The following is a 16,920-nucleotide window of genomic DNA, read 5'->3' as shown; positions in this document are numbered from 1 at the left end:
ACGATCCTCCAGAGCCTTGCGAGCCGCTGCCGGGCCTGGGGAGAGAGTTGGATGTGGTCCCTGCCGGGACTGGGCGGGAGAACGTGGGTCAGCGAAGTGAGGAAGAGCCGGGAGAAAGGGCGAGGTGAGGGGCGAAGGAGGGGACCCTCAAGGCGGGTGGGTGTGGCTGCAGCAAAACAGGCAGGAGCCCCAGGCCAGGCTCGCCGGCCGGAAGGAAAGCCCCTCTGTACACACACACGCAGAGATGCGCAGGGGCGCGTGCGCGCTCCACCTGAGGGTGTGTCTTCCGCTCCCACCGATCCTCCGGTGCCCGTGGCCACAGATGGGATGTCGGCTCCGATACTAACACAGGGGTCCTTGCAGACCTCGTGGTTATGGCTCAGACACCAGCCCCGAGCAGCGGCCCGAGCTCACCTGCACTTTGGTCCAGCTGGGCTGCAGCTCAGACGTCCCCAGGTCCCCCTTGGGGGTGGTAATGTGCTGTAACACCTGAACCCAGAGGAAATTCACTTGTGAACTGATTTACTACAAAGGCTGTATCACAGAACGTGGAGGAACAACCAGAGAAGTCCCACACCCCAGCAGCAGCCCTGTGGGAAGAGGGGTACGCCCCCTCCCGGTGTGTGTTGGGGGTCCCTGTCACCAGCCTTGAAGTCCTCTCAGCCCCTCGCAGTGTGGGGTGTCCCTGTCACCAGCCTGGAAGTCCTCTCAGCCCCTCACAGTGTGGGGGGGTCCCTGTCACCAGCTTGGAAGTCCTCTCAGCCCCTCACAGTGTGTGGGGGTCCCTGTCACCAGCCTGGAAGTCCTCTCAGCCCCTTCAGTTTGGGTTTTCTTGGGGGCCTCATTCCGTCTGTGTAGTGCTTGGATCCTTGGCGCTGGTGACTGGATAGCTGGCCCCTCTCCCAGGAGGTCGGGGGCTGGGGCATGTCCAGCCCTCGGATCACCTGGCTGGTTCCCCTGGCAACTGGGCCCTATCCTTAGGGCTCCAAAATTCCCCTCCTTAACATAAACTCAGGAGTGGTCAAAAGAGCTCCTTAAGAATAACTGAAGATGTTCTTTTCACCTAAAGTACTCTAGAGCTGTTTCTGGAACCGGGGATAAAACCCAGGTACTCCAGAAGACTCGTCTGTCAGTCATTCTTAGCACTTAGGCAATCGCACGGGTGTTCTGAGCGCTGGTCAGGAGCCGGGGTGAAGACCAAACTGCTTCTTATCCTGTTCCAGTGTGACACCTGCCGGGTAAGGCCTTGAGCCCCGGTGCACAGCCCTGAGTGTCCTTAGCAGAGACTAAGCTGGTCCCACGTGTTTTGCGGTGCCTGGCTTCAAGGAACTGTCCCACCCAAAGCAGGGGAGGTGAGTGGGAGCTGGGGCTGCAGCCTAGAGACGCTGGCAGTCTGGGCAGGGCGGGTGGGGACAGCGGACATATGTGAGATGCATCTTGCGTCGTGTGAGCCAGCAGTATTGGGAGAAAAGGAAACCCGTGGATGACAACCAGGCTTCTGGCTGGTGAGTGGGGCGGAGGTCAGGGGAGAGGCAGGAGCTCGGTTTAGATGAGCCCCCAGGAGGACGGCGGCTCCAAGGGCAGGCGTGATCTGGGCTGCGGAGTGGAGGTTTGGCCGCAATCTGCAGTCGGTCGACAGTGTCCCTGTAGGGCTGGTGGCTGCAGGGAGCTCGCGTGTCCTTTGTGTGAGCCAGTGAAGGACACATAGGCGTGTGCAGGCGGTGGGGGAAACGAACCAGCTGGGGCCCGGACGGCTGCAGGAACACGGAGACGACAGGCCTGCCCCCTGCGCTGCGTCTCCTCGAGTCAGGGGCGCCCGTTAAAGGGACCGCTGGTCTCTGCGCTCCCAGGACAAAGATGCTAGCACGTAAAACGACCAGACGCCACCAACCGTGAAACAGCCCAGCTTGGAAACGTTGGGAACGCGTACATGTGCGTCTCGGGCTGAAATTCGGTGTTGGTGGTGACGCAGAGGTTGGCAGTGACCTTGGCCAGCAGCGTCAGCGCAGCGTAAGTAGAGGCGCGTGTGTGGAAGGAAGTGGAAGCTGACAGAACCCTGAGAAGTCTGGTTCTGAAGCGGGCGTGGGGCAGCTGGCAGGCTACATGGGATCAAGGGAAGCTTTCCGTTGATGTAGTTCAGGATCGAACAGTTAAGTTTTTACTCCTGCGATCTTGTTGTGGAGGTACTAAGTCGTGTGCGACTCTGCGATCCCATGGACTGCAGCACGCCAGGCTCCTCTGTCCTTCAGTGTCTCCCCGAGCTTGCTCATATTCGTGTCCAGAGTCAGTGATGCCATCCAACCATCTCATCCTCTGCCGCCCTCTTCTCCTTTTGCCTACAGTCCTTCCCAGCAAGGGTTTATTAATGGGTTAATCTGAAACAGTTGTGACTGAAAAAATAAGACACCGGAAGATGTGATATTATACAGGTAAAACTTTTAAATATATTGATACTGCATACATCTACATGGATAATAAAGACAAATGTAAGATGTACACTTGTGGACACTTGTGCTATTTTAGGTAACAGGTTTATTGGGACATGGCTAAATAACATGATTTAAAATCTACAACTCAGTTCTCTTCGCACGTTCAGAACTGCACCGCCATCAACCAGAATCAATTTTGGGATGTTTTTATTCCTCCCCCAAACCCACAGCTGTCGAATGCACTCTCCTTCCCGCCTCACCCCCACCTCCCGCCCTCGGCAACCACAAATGTGCTTTCTGCGTCTGGATTTCCCTTTTCTGGACATTTCACACACAAGGAATCCTGCACTATTTTGTGACGGGCTTCTTTCACTTAGCCTAAGGTCTCTCAAGGTTCCTTCAGGTTGCAGCGTATGTCAGCGCTTCAGTTCTTACTACTGAGTAACGTTCCATGTTAGGGGAGCTAGTGAGGGACAGGGAAGCCTGGGGCGCTGCAGTTCCCGGGCTCTCAGAGTCGGCCACAACTGAGCGACCGAACACCAGCACCACGCCTTGTCCACGCGCCAGCTGCTGAGCGCCTGCCTGTTGTGAGTGCTGCTGCTGCGAGCGTCCCTGTAACGAGTTTCTGTGTGGACACACGTTTTCTCTCGGGTGTGTACCCAGACCTGGAGTTGCTGGGCCATAGCAGCGGCTCTGTTTCCCCTGGAAAAGCCGCGAGCCTGTCTGCTGCTGCGGCTGCACCGTTTTGCCTTCCCACCAGTAGTGCGTGAGGGCTCTGATCTATTTCTCCATGTTCTGCACAAAACTTTCTCTTTCTTTTTGATATTAGTCATCCTGAGTGCCTGTGAAGTGGTTTCTTTCTTTTGGCTGCGCTGGGTCTTCACTGCTGCCTGTGGGTTTGGGGGCTACTCTCCTTTGCATGGCACACGCTTTGCATTGTGGGCTTGTTTTCGAGCATGGACTCTGGAGTGTGGGCCCCGTCGTTGTGGCGCAGGGACTTAGTTGCTCCATGGCACGTGGCATCTTCCCAGATCAGGGATCGAACCTGCGTACCCTGCGTTGTGAGGGTGATGTAACCACTGGAGCAGCAGGGAAGTCGGAAGTGGTTTCTCACCGTGATTTTGCTTTTCATCCCCTGATGGCTGATGGCGTTAAGCATCTTTTCATGTGCTTACTGTCCATTTGTGCATCTTCTGTGCAGAAGCGTCTACGCACATTCATGCCCGGTTTTTCATTAGGCAGTCTTTTTGAGTTATGAGTTGCTGGGAGCCAGAGTGAGGAAGCGTGAGCCAGAGTCTGTTTTATGCTCTCACCTACACCTCTGACTTTACGGGGGCTCTCCCCCATAACCGTTTCTCTCGGAGAAGGAGTAAACGTGCAGCTCCAAGGCAATAAAAATTCCTGGGCGTGACAAGAGTGTTTCAGCTTACGGACTCCTCTGAAGGGTATCTAGGTCACCTATACAGGTTCCTCCGGCCACATGTGATTGTTTACAGCCTCCCAACCTGAGAGGCACGAGATGTTTTAGACTTACTAAAGGCAAATTCTTTTGAGGAGTTAGAAATTATTAGTATAGTGGGTTGGTTAGGAATTATATTGGTGAAGGGTTCTTCATTTGTTGTGTCAATAATTGCTGCTAATTCCCTGCCCTGGGTGGGACAAGGATGTCTCAGGTCAAACCTCTCTGCTGACAGACTAGCTTGTGTGACAGGATTGTCCATACTCCTGCCACATGATTGTTTACTACCTCTTAACCATAAACAGCACAGAGAGTTTTGGAGTATTTTGAGAGTCTTAAGTAGCATAGGGCTTTTTCTTCTTGTTGAGTCAATGATTGCCGCCAGGCCTCCGTATCCTTAGGCACCTGGGAATATATTAATCAATATATTTGGACTATAGAAAAGGAAATATAGTAGTTTTTGATGTTAGCAATACTAGACTTTTTGAGTTACTGGATTTTCTCTTTTGTAATAGATCACTGTACTTTGTTATAAATCACTGTGTCCTTGCTGTGTAAGAATGTAACTTTATCATATCTTAAGACTAAATAGATCTTAGGGGAACATTGGTGAAAGGATTTTCATTTGTTGGGCTGATGTTTGCTGCTAAATCTCCATGTTCCCTGCCCTTATAATGAATATAACTAACATATAGGAGAAATAAGCATTAACCTTTAAGCATATAGGAGAAATAAGTATTAACCTTTAAGACTAATCATGTTAACCTTAGGTTAAATAGATTCCTTTCTTGATTGTAACTCACTACACCCTCACCCTATAGGAATGTAACTTTATTTGGAGGGTGGTGCCTGGTTTAAGAAAAAAACACCCTTGGAGGAAATAAGTTTTTTGGTTATCAGAAAGAAAGGATCATAAAATGTCAGCAGGTCTCATTCATGGCCAGAAGATGATGTACCTTTTTCATACATTTATGTGAAGCACCTGATTTTGATAAAGGTCAGGACTGCTGACCCCGTGCGACTCTGTATTCATCCCTATGGGTAACAAAAGGTATATAAGCTAACCCAAAAATAAAGAAATCGGATCAGTTTCCGGAAAGACTGATTCCCCCATGTCGCTTCTTTCTTGCTCCCGTTTTTCTGGCTGAATTCCCATCTGGAGCATGGATGCTATTCCACGTAATCCAAGTTATTCAGCCTCTTTTTCTCCACTAATCTTCCTACTACACTATCCATTTCTAACCTCTCTATATCTGTGATTAAATATGTATTTTTCCAAAGACGCCGACTCCGTCCCCCCACCTTCGAATCACCCTGGATCCACTGGGGCTGGACCCCGGCAATGAGTTATTTATGTGGCCTAGACATAAGTGCTTTATCAGATTTAGGGTTTCCGAGTGTTTTCCCCCCATGCTGTGGGTTGTCTTCCCTTCCTTGATGGTGTCCTTTGCAATGCCCTCCTCCAGGGGACCTTCCCAACCCAGCAGTCAAACCCGCATTTCCTATGTCTCCTGCATAAGCAGGTGGGCTCTTTGCCACTGGTGCCACTTGGAAAGCCCCCGATGGTGTCCTTTGAAGCACAAAATGTTTTCCATTTCTCAGTCTCCTATATATATTTTCAAGGCTCGTGCTTTTGGCATCATCTCAGAAACTACTGCCTAAGCCATGGTCATTGGAGAAGGCGATGGCAGCCCACCCCAGTGCTCTTGCCTGGAAAATCCCATGGATGGAGGAGCCTGGTGGGCTGCAGTCCATGGGGTCGCGAAGAGTCAGACACGACTGAGCGACTTCCCTTTCACTTTTCACTTTCATGCATTGGAGAAGGAAATGGCAACCCACTCCATTGTTCTTGCCTGGAGAATCCCAGGGACGGGGGAACATGGTGGGCTGCCGTCTATGGGGTCACACAGAGTCGGACATGACTGAAGCGACTCAGCAGCAGCAAGCCATGCTCATGAATGTATACCCCCAGGGTTTTTTCTAGTAGATTCACAGTTTTCTCTCTTACAGTTAGGTTTTTGATCCGTTTGGAGTATTTGTGTATGATGTTGGGGGGGGGGGGGTTCTGCCTTTCATTCTTCTGTGTGTGGGATATCCACCCGTCCCAGCACTGTTTGTGGAAGAGACTGTTCTCTCTCCATAGATTGCCTTGGAACCCTGTCAGGTAGATGGCCATAAGCATGAGGGTTCATCTCTGAACTCTCCATTTTATTCCAAGGATATGTTCACTTTGTTTTTCTCAGATTGTTCCGGCTAACCTGGACCCCTTGAATTTCCATATGAATTTTGGAATCAGTTTGTCAGTTTCTGCAAAGAAGGCAGCAAGAATTTTGATGAGAATTGCACTGAATCCGTAGATCACTTTGGGGATTGCTATTTTAACAATTTCAAGTCTTCTCATCCGTGAGATGGGCTGTCCATCCACTCACACAGGTTTTCTGTAACGTATTTCAGCAGTGTTTATAGTTTTCAGAGGAGGTTTTGTACCTATTTTATGGACTTATTTCCAAGGATTTAATATACTTTTGATGGTCTTATAAATGGAATTTTCTTACTTCATTGCAGACTATATGCTCCTATTTCTGCTTTGCGACTCCATGGACCTCAGCCTGCCAGACTCCTCTGTCCATGGAATTCTCCAGGCAAGAGTACTGGAGTGGGTTGCCATCCCTACAAGTTCAGAGGCTTAAAGTAACAAACTTACTGTCCTAACAGTTTCGGAGGTCAGAAGTCTGAAATGGGTCTCACCGAGCAAAGAGTCAGCAGGGCTCCGGGTAGAAGCTCCTTTGCTTCCTCTTCCAGCTTCCAGAGCGCGCCCGCGGTCCCTTGGCCCCTGGCCCCTTCTGCCGTTTTCAAAGCCAGAAGGGGCGTCACTGAGCTCTGCTCCCAGGGGCATGCTTGCTCTCGGCTGTGACTCCCCCTCCGCCCTCCTGCCCTTGTGAGAGGCCTCGCGATGAGCCTGCGTCCAGCTCACTGATCCAGGATCGTCTCCCTTCCCGCGTCCTTAACTTAACGGCCCCTGCGTGCGCGACCGCGGGGGCGCAGCCCGCCAGGCTCCCCCGCCCGTGGGACTTTCCAGGCGAGTACTGGAGCGGGCTGCCACCGCCTTCTCCGGAGCTTGGTTCGGGCAGTGCTCAACCCGGACGGAGTCCGCCCGCGCGCCCGCGGGAGAAGCCCCTCACAGAGCCTGAGGTCGGGCGCAGCCCCGCGAGCTCGGCCCTCAGCGCCGGGGCCACGGCCCGCGTTCGCGAGACGCGAGCGCCAGGCGGCTGCGGGCCTGTGAAGCGTGAGGTCTGAGGTGCGAGGCGCGCGAGGCGCGGGCAGCGCGCGGGCCCCGCCCCCGACCTCCGCGACGTCGATTGGCCGCTGGCGGGGCGGAGGGGCGGGGCGCGCACGGGGCGGGGCGGGGCGGGGCGAGTGACGGCCTCGCGGGCCAATGGGCGCGCGCGCGCGCGCCGCCGCCGCCGCCGCCGCCGCCGCCGCCGCCCGTGCGGCCCTGAGGCGCCCAGGCGGCTGCGGAGCGGCGACGCGGCACCATGGGCCGGCTGCTGAGGGCCGCGGGGCCGCCGCTGCCGCCGCTGCTGCTGCTGCTGGCCGGAGGTGAGCGGGCGGCGGCGGCGCGCGCTGGGCGGCTCCGCGCCAACAAAGGGCCGCGCGGCCGCCGGCGCCCCGGGCGCTTCTGAGGGCGGGGGGCGGCGGCGCCGGGCGGGCGTGTCCCTGCGACAAAGGGCGGCGCGGGGCGGCGGCGGCGGGCGCGGGGCTGCGGTGACGGGCGCGGGGCGGCGCGCGGGGCGGCGGCGGCGGGCGCGGGGCGGCGGCGGCGGGCGTGGGCGCGCGGGGCTGCGGTGACGGGCGCGGGCGGCGGGCGCGGGGCGGCGGCGGCGGGCGCGCGGGGTGACGGGCGCGGGGGCGGCGCGGGGCCGGGCCCGCCGGCGGGTGGGCGCCTGTGAGCGCGCGGGGGCCGCGCCCGCCGCCGTCGGCCGGAGGCGGTCTCCGTGCCCGGCGGGGCTGGGGGGCGACCTCTGCGGAGCAGCCGCCGCCCCGCGCGCCGAGGAGCGGAGACCCGCCGCCCCGACTCGGCCCCGGCCCGCCTTGTGCCGCGGCGCGCAGGCACGGCCAGGGCCCGGGCGGTGCCCCGGACGCGGCCCCCGCGCCGCCGCATCCCTGTGCGCCCCGCGCCCGAGTCCCGTCTGCAGGGCAGGGGCGGCCCCGCTGTCGGCGCGGCCGGCCGGCTGCCTCTCCGTGCGGCAGCCACCCCAGCGCCGGTCTGCGGGCTGTGTCGGGAGCATGCCCAGCTGTTGCCGGGCCCCTTCCTGCCGGCTGCGGTCCCCCCCCCGGTCCCTCCGCCTCCGTCCGGGGGGCGCGCTAGTGTCCCCGCCGTGCGGGGGTGCGTGTGAGTCCAGCAGGACGTCTCCCTTAGGAAGCTGCAGCGGGGACACGCCTGCCAGGGCCGGGCGGCCCTGTTTCTCTGACACGCGCGCCAAGCGTGTGCGGTCGCGTTGGTGGTGCCGGACCGTCTCTGTTGCAGCGGACAGGCCGAGGTGTGGGCCATGTCGGTGATGCTGCTGGGCAGCTCCGAATGGGTGTCTGCGGAGGGCTTAGGGATCTCGGACTTCAGAGCTGCTGATTAGGGCAAGGGGAACGGGAGAAGGCCGCGGGGACCACGAGCAGACGCAGGGGAGACGAAACATGCGGATTATCCAGACCTTGCTCTTCTCACCCCCCAAGATGCAAGCCTGCTTTCTGCGCCTGCTTTCCTGAATTTGTTTGGGTCGGATTTTCAGTGCTTTGAGGCCGATCCCTGGAATGCTTTTCATGCCCTTTTTCCTTCTTTTGGCTGAGAGGGATGGAGGTGACAAGATTACAAGTCCAAGAGAAAAAACAAGATCAGTGTATATCTGAAAGTTAAAATCCAGTAGACTCTCAGGCAGATTAATTATTAAGTGCAAAAGTAGATATACAGGGAATAGGTACGTCTCAGCTGCTATTTTGGTGGGCAAGTTCCAGAATAAGCAACATCTCGTAATTACCCACTGCCAAGCTTTTGAAAATATCAAGGTCTTTATAAAGGAAAAACAACCATTGTGCTGAAAAATAGCTTCAAGAAAATGAAACTCTTTACTGCAGAAAAAATCAAAAGCTAGATTCCTCCTTGAAACATGGTCAGAATCTCTTAGAGGCTCAGTGATAAAGGAACTCGTCTGCAAGGCAGGAAATGCAGATGTGGGTTCAGTCCCTGGGCTGGAAAGATCTCCTGGAGGAGATGGCACTCTTGCCCGAAAAAGTCTATGGCAGAGGAGCCTGGCAGGCTGCAGTCCATGGGGTCGCGGAGAGTCCAACGCGACTGAAGCAACGGCGCTCACGCACACGCTTTTTATTCCTATCAGACTGTTGGGAAAGATAGACCAGGACGAACCGGGGTTGTTCTGCAGGTGACAGACGGAGGGGAGAGGCTGGGAGAATGAGGGCCCCCTTAGTCAGGGAATGGTCACGATAGGCCCTAGCAGGTTCCTCAGACCTGGATGCTCTGTGTGGAGACCTTCACCGGCTAAAGGACTTCATCCCCAGAGGCAAGAAGTCAACAGGACAGACGCAGGCTCCTGGGCGTCAGGGCCGGCCTGGCGGCAGGACTGAGGCCTGCGTGGCCGTGACTCCTCTCCCCGTCACCTCCGTTAGCCTGGGAGAGGCAGCTCTCAGGCTGTGGAGAGGCCAGCACGTTTGATCCTCTGGTGGTTTCGTGGAGGGTAAAACTCCAAGGATTCTTAACGAGAGGCCATTGCTTTTCTAAAACACTGAAGTAATGTCTCTCCCAGTAGGTGGGTGAAGAGCTTCACCTGGCAGAGAAGGCTGCTCTGGGCCCTGGGAACCCGTGCAGTGTTTGTTACTTAATTACTACAGACATTTCTCATCAGTTGAGGTTTTTTGTCCCTGGACTGTGTGAGTTTTTCCAGGTCACTGTCTTGTGGTATTTGGTTCCCCAGACCTGGGGAGGCCACATCTGAAGGCAGACCTGCTGTATCAGCTGGCATCTCACGTAACCGGGCATTCCTTTTCTGAAGAGCACTTTCTCCCCGAAGGGCAGAGGCTGTCTGCTGTTCCCCTTTGTGTCTCTAGAGGGGGCCTGGCACAGTAGGTGGCACAGAATGGGGGTGGGGGGGGGGAGTTGCTTTCTTCTGAGCAGTGGAAGTCCAATGCAGATGTTAACCTCCAGCAAGACGCTGCAGCGTACCTGAAACCAAAGTTACCTGGCATCGTGCCTGATTGACAGTATTGTAGATTGTGATTAACTTTGTAAGATTTAGAAAATAAGTCTTACTCCAGTAGGGTTGATAGATGACCTACTTCTAGACACGGTCCAGGCAGAAATGTAGATAAAGGGGCGTCTTGGTGGGAGGTAGGGACCACTTCACTGACTTGAGGTCTTTCGGGTCAGGAGAGACCCCTACACTCTCAGCCACCCTGTGCTTTGGGTTTCTGGTGGGGACCCTGAGCAGGGTGCTGGAGGACAGGGTCTCTCCCGTCCAGCTCTTTCCTTGCTCCTTAGATCCTGTGAGGCATCGGGTCACGCCGGGTGCTCTCTGTCCTTATGTGTCCTTAGGAAGAAGGACACAAGAGCAGCTTTCTGACGTTTCCTCAGGGACCATCCTTCTTGTGGGGTGAAGCTGGCTAATTACAGCAATTTTGTTACCTGGTTATTTGACCTTAGTCTCACTAGGCCTGTTATCTTTTCTGTAAAGCAAAAGGGTATTTCTTATTTTTAAAATTTATTTACTTTTAATTGAAGGGTACAGTATCCCTTTGGTTTCTACCAAACATCAACATGAATCAGCCAGAGGGAAAGGGTATGTCTTATTTTATTTGGTCGTTGACACAAACACATCCCGAGCTCCTGTGATGCTTGAGAGGCTGTCGAGGCTGGGTCACGACAGAGGTGAGCTCCGTGTTCACCGCTGAGTGAGGGGCTGTCCGGCGGTCTGTCGCAGCGCAGAGAGGAGAGTGCAGGGCCGTGTGCAGGGCCGGTGGTCGTGGAGGGGCGCCGCCTGGACCGAGGGAGCTGGGGCGGAAGCGGGACGGGGGCTTAGGCGGCTGGAGGCAGGTGACCACGGCGTCCCCTGCTTCTGGCTCATCCTGTTTGAGACTCTGCTGGCGTCTGTTCCTTCCCTGTTTTTTCCCTTGAAGTCACATGGAATACCTGATCTTCATTATTCACAGCAACTGTTTGTGTAAATGTGTTTGAAGGCCCTGGCCCTCGTTGCCCTTGAACGTTCTCTGTTCCTGGCCGAGAGCGCCCTGCTCCCCTGTTCTCCGTAACGGAGGAGACCACTTCCACGAGGAGTCTGCAGCCCGCCCTTCAGAGTGCAGTCCGCACACTGCGGGGGGGGGGGGGGGGGGTGCTGACCTCACGGGTGCGTCTGCGGGCTTCCCCATCCTGCTCTGCGGATGGGGGGCCGACGCTCCCCCAGAGTCGCTCAGCCACAGGCCAGAGCCCCTGCCTGCCTTGCTCCGCTGCAGCAGGCTGAGTCTGATCGAGGCCTCTGTGTCCTCCCACGCACACTTGTTACTTTGTGCCGCCCCTTCCCCTGCGCCCCAGGCTGCTCTCCTTGGAGCCAAGTGCATCTGTGGGCCTCCCGTCTGTCCTGCCTCTCTCTGGTGCCTTGTCTGTTTCTGGCAGAACTTGCTTCTGAGTCTGAAACGTCTGTCTTCCTTAGTGGCCGCTTGTTGGGCTTACTACTGCATAAGGTGCTTGTGGCATTAAAATGTAGACAGTGCTTGTGTGCTGCGCTTAATGAGTCGTGTCCGACTCTTTGTAGCCGCCAGACTCCTCTGTCCATGGGGATTCTCCAGGCAAGAATGCTGGACTGGGTTGCCCTGCCCTCCTCCAGGTGATCTTCCCGACTCAGGGGCTGAACCCGGGTCTCCCTCACTGCAGGCGGATTCTCCACCATCTGAGCCACCAGGGAGGCCCAGATGACGCTTACAGGACTGAAATCCCCACGGACTCTGTGAAGCCGCATCACGGTGCACTCCAGGCACAGAGCGGGAGATAACTCCTGCCGCTCCCTCTTTCTTGCATCATTGAATATCGGTCTGGAAAAGAGGATGGAGGCCCTTTCACGCGCCTTCCTCATTTTTCAGATGAGGAGACAGGGCTGAAGACTTACAGCAAGCTGCTGATAGTCCTGTAGTCAGTATTGACTTCATAAAACCAGCAAATGGGGCTGCTTCCTGTTCGTAGTGAATGGAAGTGAGAGAGAAGGGGAAAAAAGATCCCCTTTATTTGACAGTTTTTTGTTTTGTAAATTAGGATAGAGGGTCCGGGGCTCCAGCCCGGGATGAATTTGACCTGGGACCACCTCACGTGGTCTTAATCGCCGTGTGCTGCTGAAACACAGGTCAGGCTCTTCCTGCGGTTTTGGGAAGTGTGCTGCCAGGACAGGAGCCTGGGGAGCCGTGTGCGTGCAGGGCCCGGGAAAGCGGGGCCAGGAGTGTCCGTGAAGCCCCTGCCCTGGCCCTGGGCCCTTGATCCTCGCAGGCGGGTCTCCACCCTGCGCCCTCTTCCCCGTAACCCCCAGCTCTCCTGTCTGCGCAGGAGCGTCCCTGGCCGTGCGTGCAGCTGGGTCCGAGGAGCCCGGCTCAGAAGGCCTCCCCTCCACCTCCCTGCTGGACCTCCTGCTGCCCACGGGCCTGGAGCCGCTGGACTCGGAGGAGCCGAGCGAGGCCGTGGGCCTGGGCGCTGGCCTGGGAGCCCCCGGCTCGGGCTTCCCCAGCGAGGAGAGCGAAGAATCCCGCATCCTGCAGCCGCCGCAGTACTTCTGGGAGGAGGAGGCCGCGCTCAACGAGTCCAGCCTGGGCCTGGGGCCCGCCGCAGGTACGGTGCTCGCTCGCCCTTGTCTCTGGAAGCCTGTTCGTCTCTGCTTCGGCTGCGCTGGGTCCTTGCTGCTGTGCTCAGCTGCCTCCAGGCGCGATGCACGGCCTTCTCGTTTCAGCGGCCTCTTGCTGCAAAGCGCAGGCTCTGGGCACGGGGGCTTGGCAGTTGTGGCTCCCGGGCTCTGGCGTGCTGGCTCGGTGGTGGTGGCGGCCTCTGGGCTTTGTGGCCCCTCGGCGTGTGGGAGCCTCCTGGACCAGGGCTGGAGCTCGGGTCTCCTGCGTTGGCAGGTGGGTTCTTAACCGCTGGCCCACCAGGGAAGCCCCCGTCTCTCTAAGATGTGTGCTGATTGCCGCCGGGAGGCCGGGCATGGTGCCCGATGGCCCTTGCCTTGCCCACGTCCCACCTCTTCTCCGTCCTCACCTGCTTTCACCCTCCGCTGCCCTGCAGAACCTCAGGGCTGGGTCTCTGCACTCTGAGGGCCTTGCTGGCCCAAGGGGCCCCTTTGCCTTGGTGACGTTCACGGCCGTGTAGTGAGCTGTGTTCTGTGCTTGTATAATCGAGTGTAACGCTGACAGCCCGTGAGATGAAGGGTGTTCGCCCGTTCTGAACGCGAGGAAACAGCTCAGGAGCGAGCGGGCCTGGAGCCTCAGAGCTGTTGAGGTGGTCAGTCGCAGCGCGAGCGTCGGTCTGTCCAGGCCTCGGGTTGGTCGCTGGCTCCTCTTCTGTGCCGTGTGGCCTCTGTTGAAGGGTCCCTGAGCCCCGCCAGGCGTTCCGCGCGCCCTTCCCTGGCTCTGCCCGGGGGCTGGGCCGGGCTCAGCGGCGGCGGCTGCGGCTGATGGCGGAGCAACAGGGCTCCCCGGCCGGCAGCCGCCGCCGTGCGGGGCTCTCGGCTGGCGCTGGGCCCTCAGACCGGTGCCCAAGTGTGGGGCTGAGCGTTACAGAATGTAGCCCTGGGTTTTTTTTAATAAATGTATTTTGGGTTTGTGTTTTTTAATTACAGAATAATACATGAAAAATACAGAAAACGTGGGAAACACAAAAACAATCCAAAGAAGACAATCTCCCCGTGATGTCGTGATGAAAAATGATGAACACTCGTAGTTTGGGCTGCGTGCCTTTAGTCACTCTCGTGTGCCGCGTTGGAGCCGCTCTTCCCGCCGTACGGTGTTTCCTGAGCGCCTCGTCCGCTCCGCTAGCTGTCCCCTTGTGCTCTGGCTGTCGGTGGCTCCCCAGCACCCCTCGGGTGTGGAGCGGCTCCCTGTTGCTGAAGGCGCAGTCTCGCGTCTGCCTGTGGCCGTGCTGGGTTTCACTGCGGTGTGCGGGCGTCTCACTGCAGCGGCCCCTCTTGCTGAAGAGCGCAGGCTCGGTACTTGGGGCGCCCGGGCCTGGTTCCTTGGCTTGTGGGGTCGCCCCAGACCGTGGATGGCACCCATGTGCCATGCGTGGGCAGATGGCGTATGAGCCGCCGGACCACCAGAGGAGCCCTGGCTTCTGCTCGTGAGGACGCTGCAAAGACCTGTGTGTGTCTTTGCACTTTTCTGGTTCTTGGGATAAACTTCTGGAGTCACATTGCTAGTCTAGGGGCGTGTCGGTCATCACCCCAGCGCCCCCCAGAAGCAGCTCTGCTCACGCTGCGGCGCCGAGGAGGCTGTGGTTTGGTGGCTTGCTGTTGTCGTTGGACACGTCCTGCCTCAGTTTATTTGCACCAATGTCCAGGAGCACAGCAGCTCCGTCAGCAGCCCGGGGGCCACCCCAGTCCCCCGTCCTCACACTGGCAGGTGGCGGCCTGCACTCGCAGCCTGCGTGGGGGCCTGGGCGCCTTTGGCAGAGCAGCAACCGTAGCTGCGGTGCCTGGGCCTTGGTGCGAGCCTTGTCCTGGGACTTCGGGGCCCTTGGTGATGTGGGCGCCAGCACGTTGCCGGGCTTCAGGTGGACGGGGTGGGCGAGTCACCTGGGCACACACTGCCGCCTGTGGGGACCTGGGGCTCAGACTCCTTGGGCTCTTGGCAAGCCTCGACAGCCCCAGCAGGCGCATTCCCTGCCCGCGTCGTCTGCAGGCCCTCCCTGCTGTGCTCCTGGGCAGAGCGCTGCTGCTCAGGAACTTGGGGCCCACCTTCTTAAGCGATTCGTGCTTCGCGACCAGGGTCTCTCGATGCTGTCTCTGTGCCGAGTGGGGGACAGGCTGTGTGCGGTGTGGTTCTTGGACTTGGCCGTGTCTGCAGATCCTGAAGCGCCTGGGAGCAGAGAGGCCGGGGAGGGTCGTGCATAGACAGTGGGCTCACCAGGGGAGCAGCATGGGGAGGCACCCTGGGCAGTCCAGGGCTCCTGGCAGCAGAGTGCTCAGCGCCCACCCCAGGGGACAGAGAAGGGCACAGATGGCAGGAGCCTGGCCTGTGTGGGGAGGGACTGGGGAGCCGGGGTCCTGACCCCAGCAGTGGGGGGGCGGGGGCGGGGAGCGGGGGCCGGGGCTCGCGCTCCAGCTCCTCCCAGGCCCCTGTTGCCGGCCGGCTGTGCCTCCCCAGCCTGTCACAGAGTCTGGGCGGGGCTGCTGCCGGTTCACGGGACGGGTTCCCGGCGGAGGACGGGGTGGGCCCGGCGTGGACGGGGTGGGCCGGGCGCGGGCGGGGTGGGCCGGGCGCGGGCGGGGTGGGCCTGGCGTGGACGGGACGGGTCCCCGGCGGAGGACGGGGTGGGCCCGGCGCGGGCGGGGTGGGCCCGGCGTGGGCGGGCCTCCCCTGCAGGCTTGTGTCAGTGTGGCCAGGGCGGCCTCCAGAAAGGGCGCTGCAGTGGGCGTGCCCGGCCGGGGGGGTAGTGCCAGGTTCTGGACCCTCCGCGACACTGAATTCGCCGAGGTCTTTGCTGGTTTGATGCACAGAACTCTCATGGCTGGGAAGTTGTTTCTGTGGGCTTCTCTGGTGGCTCAGCAGGAAGGAATCCAGTGTAGATGCAGAGACAGAGGTTCAGTCCCTGGGTCGGGAAGATCCCCTGGAGAAGGACATGGCAACCCTCTCCAGTATTCTTGCCTGGAGAATCTCACGGATGGAGGAGCCTGCTGGGCTACAGTCCACGGGGTTGCAAAGAGCCGGACACAACTGAGCAACTTCACTTTCACTTTCACCCACAAATCCAACTCCGAGTTCTGCTAGGTGCCGAGTTGGGTGTTGTGGTGTGTTACCTGGTTTAATCTTCATAGAAGCATTGAAGTATTTATTGTTATTCCCATTTGACCCGTGGACAAACTGAGGCCAGTGGAGTCTGGGTAACAGCCCAGCTAATAAGTGCAAGAACCAGAATGCAAATCCTCGCTGTCAGACTCCAGACCGTGGCGCTCTTTGCTGTTGCCGCTCAGCTCAGCAGTTCTCCTAGAGCCAGCAGTGATGTCTTCAGCCTGGTGTAGGACTCGGCACGGTTTCTTCGCAGCATTTGCGCCTTGCGTGGGTCACTGCACTTCACAGCTGCCCTGTGGGTCAGTGGGGCAGCCCACTGGGGGGGCCGAGGCTGAGAGGCTGTGGGCCTGGTCCGAGGCCCTGCGGCCCGTGTGCGGCAGACCCAGTCTGCAGTCAGGGCCTCCTGAGCAGGCCTGCCCTGAGCCCTGAGGTGGGGTGTGGAAAGAGGGAGCGGCGCGTGGCTGTTCTGGGGCCCTGCTCTGTGCCTCGTCTCTGGCCTGTCGGGCCTGCGGGAGCTGGAGCTGGGCCTGCTCCAGGAGTGGCCTCGGGGGCCTGGCTGCCCAGCCTGGCGGTGATGAGGGCTGCGACCTCACTAACCTTGGCTTCAGCCTCTTCTCCTCGAGTGAGACCGTGGGAGTGATAGACTGAACTCTATCCAGCTCTAAAACACTATGATCCTCTGACATTTTGGGTGAAAAGACTGGTCTCAACAAAGGAGGGGAAAAGTAGAGCGTGCATCCCTGCCCTGCCAGCGGGTCGAGCCCGCCGGCAGCCTGATGGGCCGCTTCACGCACTGCCTTCGTGACCGGGACTAGTTTCCAGGCTGCCCTCCACCCCAGACGGCCCTGCTGCCGCCCAGCGCTCTTGTCTTCCAGTCTCCTTGACAAAGCTCTCTGCTGGCAGCTTTGATTTTCCTGGTGAGCAAGCTAATTAGTGTTCCCCGGGATGAGAGACAGCTCTCTAAGCCTGGCACGTTCTAGGGACCCAACTCAGACA

At 58.3% G+C, this 16,920-nt stretch overlaps 1 protein-coding gene across 4 annotated transcripts in view; it reads left to right on the top strand.

The window, feature by feature from the left end:
* Positions 1-7,376: 7,376 nt before the first annotated feature.
* LOC101123281 (ankyrin repeat and BTB/POZ domain-containing protein 1) overlaps positions 7,377-16,920 on the top strand; it is a 47,596-nt gene continuing 38,052 nt past the window's right edge. For 3 of the 4 annotated variants that reach the window (XM_060402702.1, XM_042236702.2, XM_042236704.2), the window contains exons 1-2: positions 7,377-7,488; positions 12,479-12,757. In XM_060402702.1, coding sequence (XP_060258685.1) covers positions 7,425-7,488; positions 12,479-12,757 — 343 coding nt within the window. In that variant the 5' untranslated portion in view covers positions 7,377-7,424. The remainder of the gene's footprint in view (positions 7,489-12,478; positions 12,758-16,920) is intronic. The other variant, XM_060402704.1, reaches the window with a different exon arrangement.

This window comes from Ovis aries, chromosome 19, assembly GCF_016772045.2.
Source record: "Ovis aries strain OAR_USU_Benz2616 breed Rambouillet chromosome 19, ARS-UI_Ramb_v3.0, whole genome shotgun sequence".
Taxonomy (NCBI): domain Eukaryota; kingdom Metazoa; phylum Chordata; class Mammalia; order Artiodactyla; family Bovidae; genus Ovis; species Ovis aries.
The sequence above is the reverse complement of the archived record's forward strand: the minus strand, read 5'-3'. Positions and strand labels throughout refer to the sequence as shown.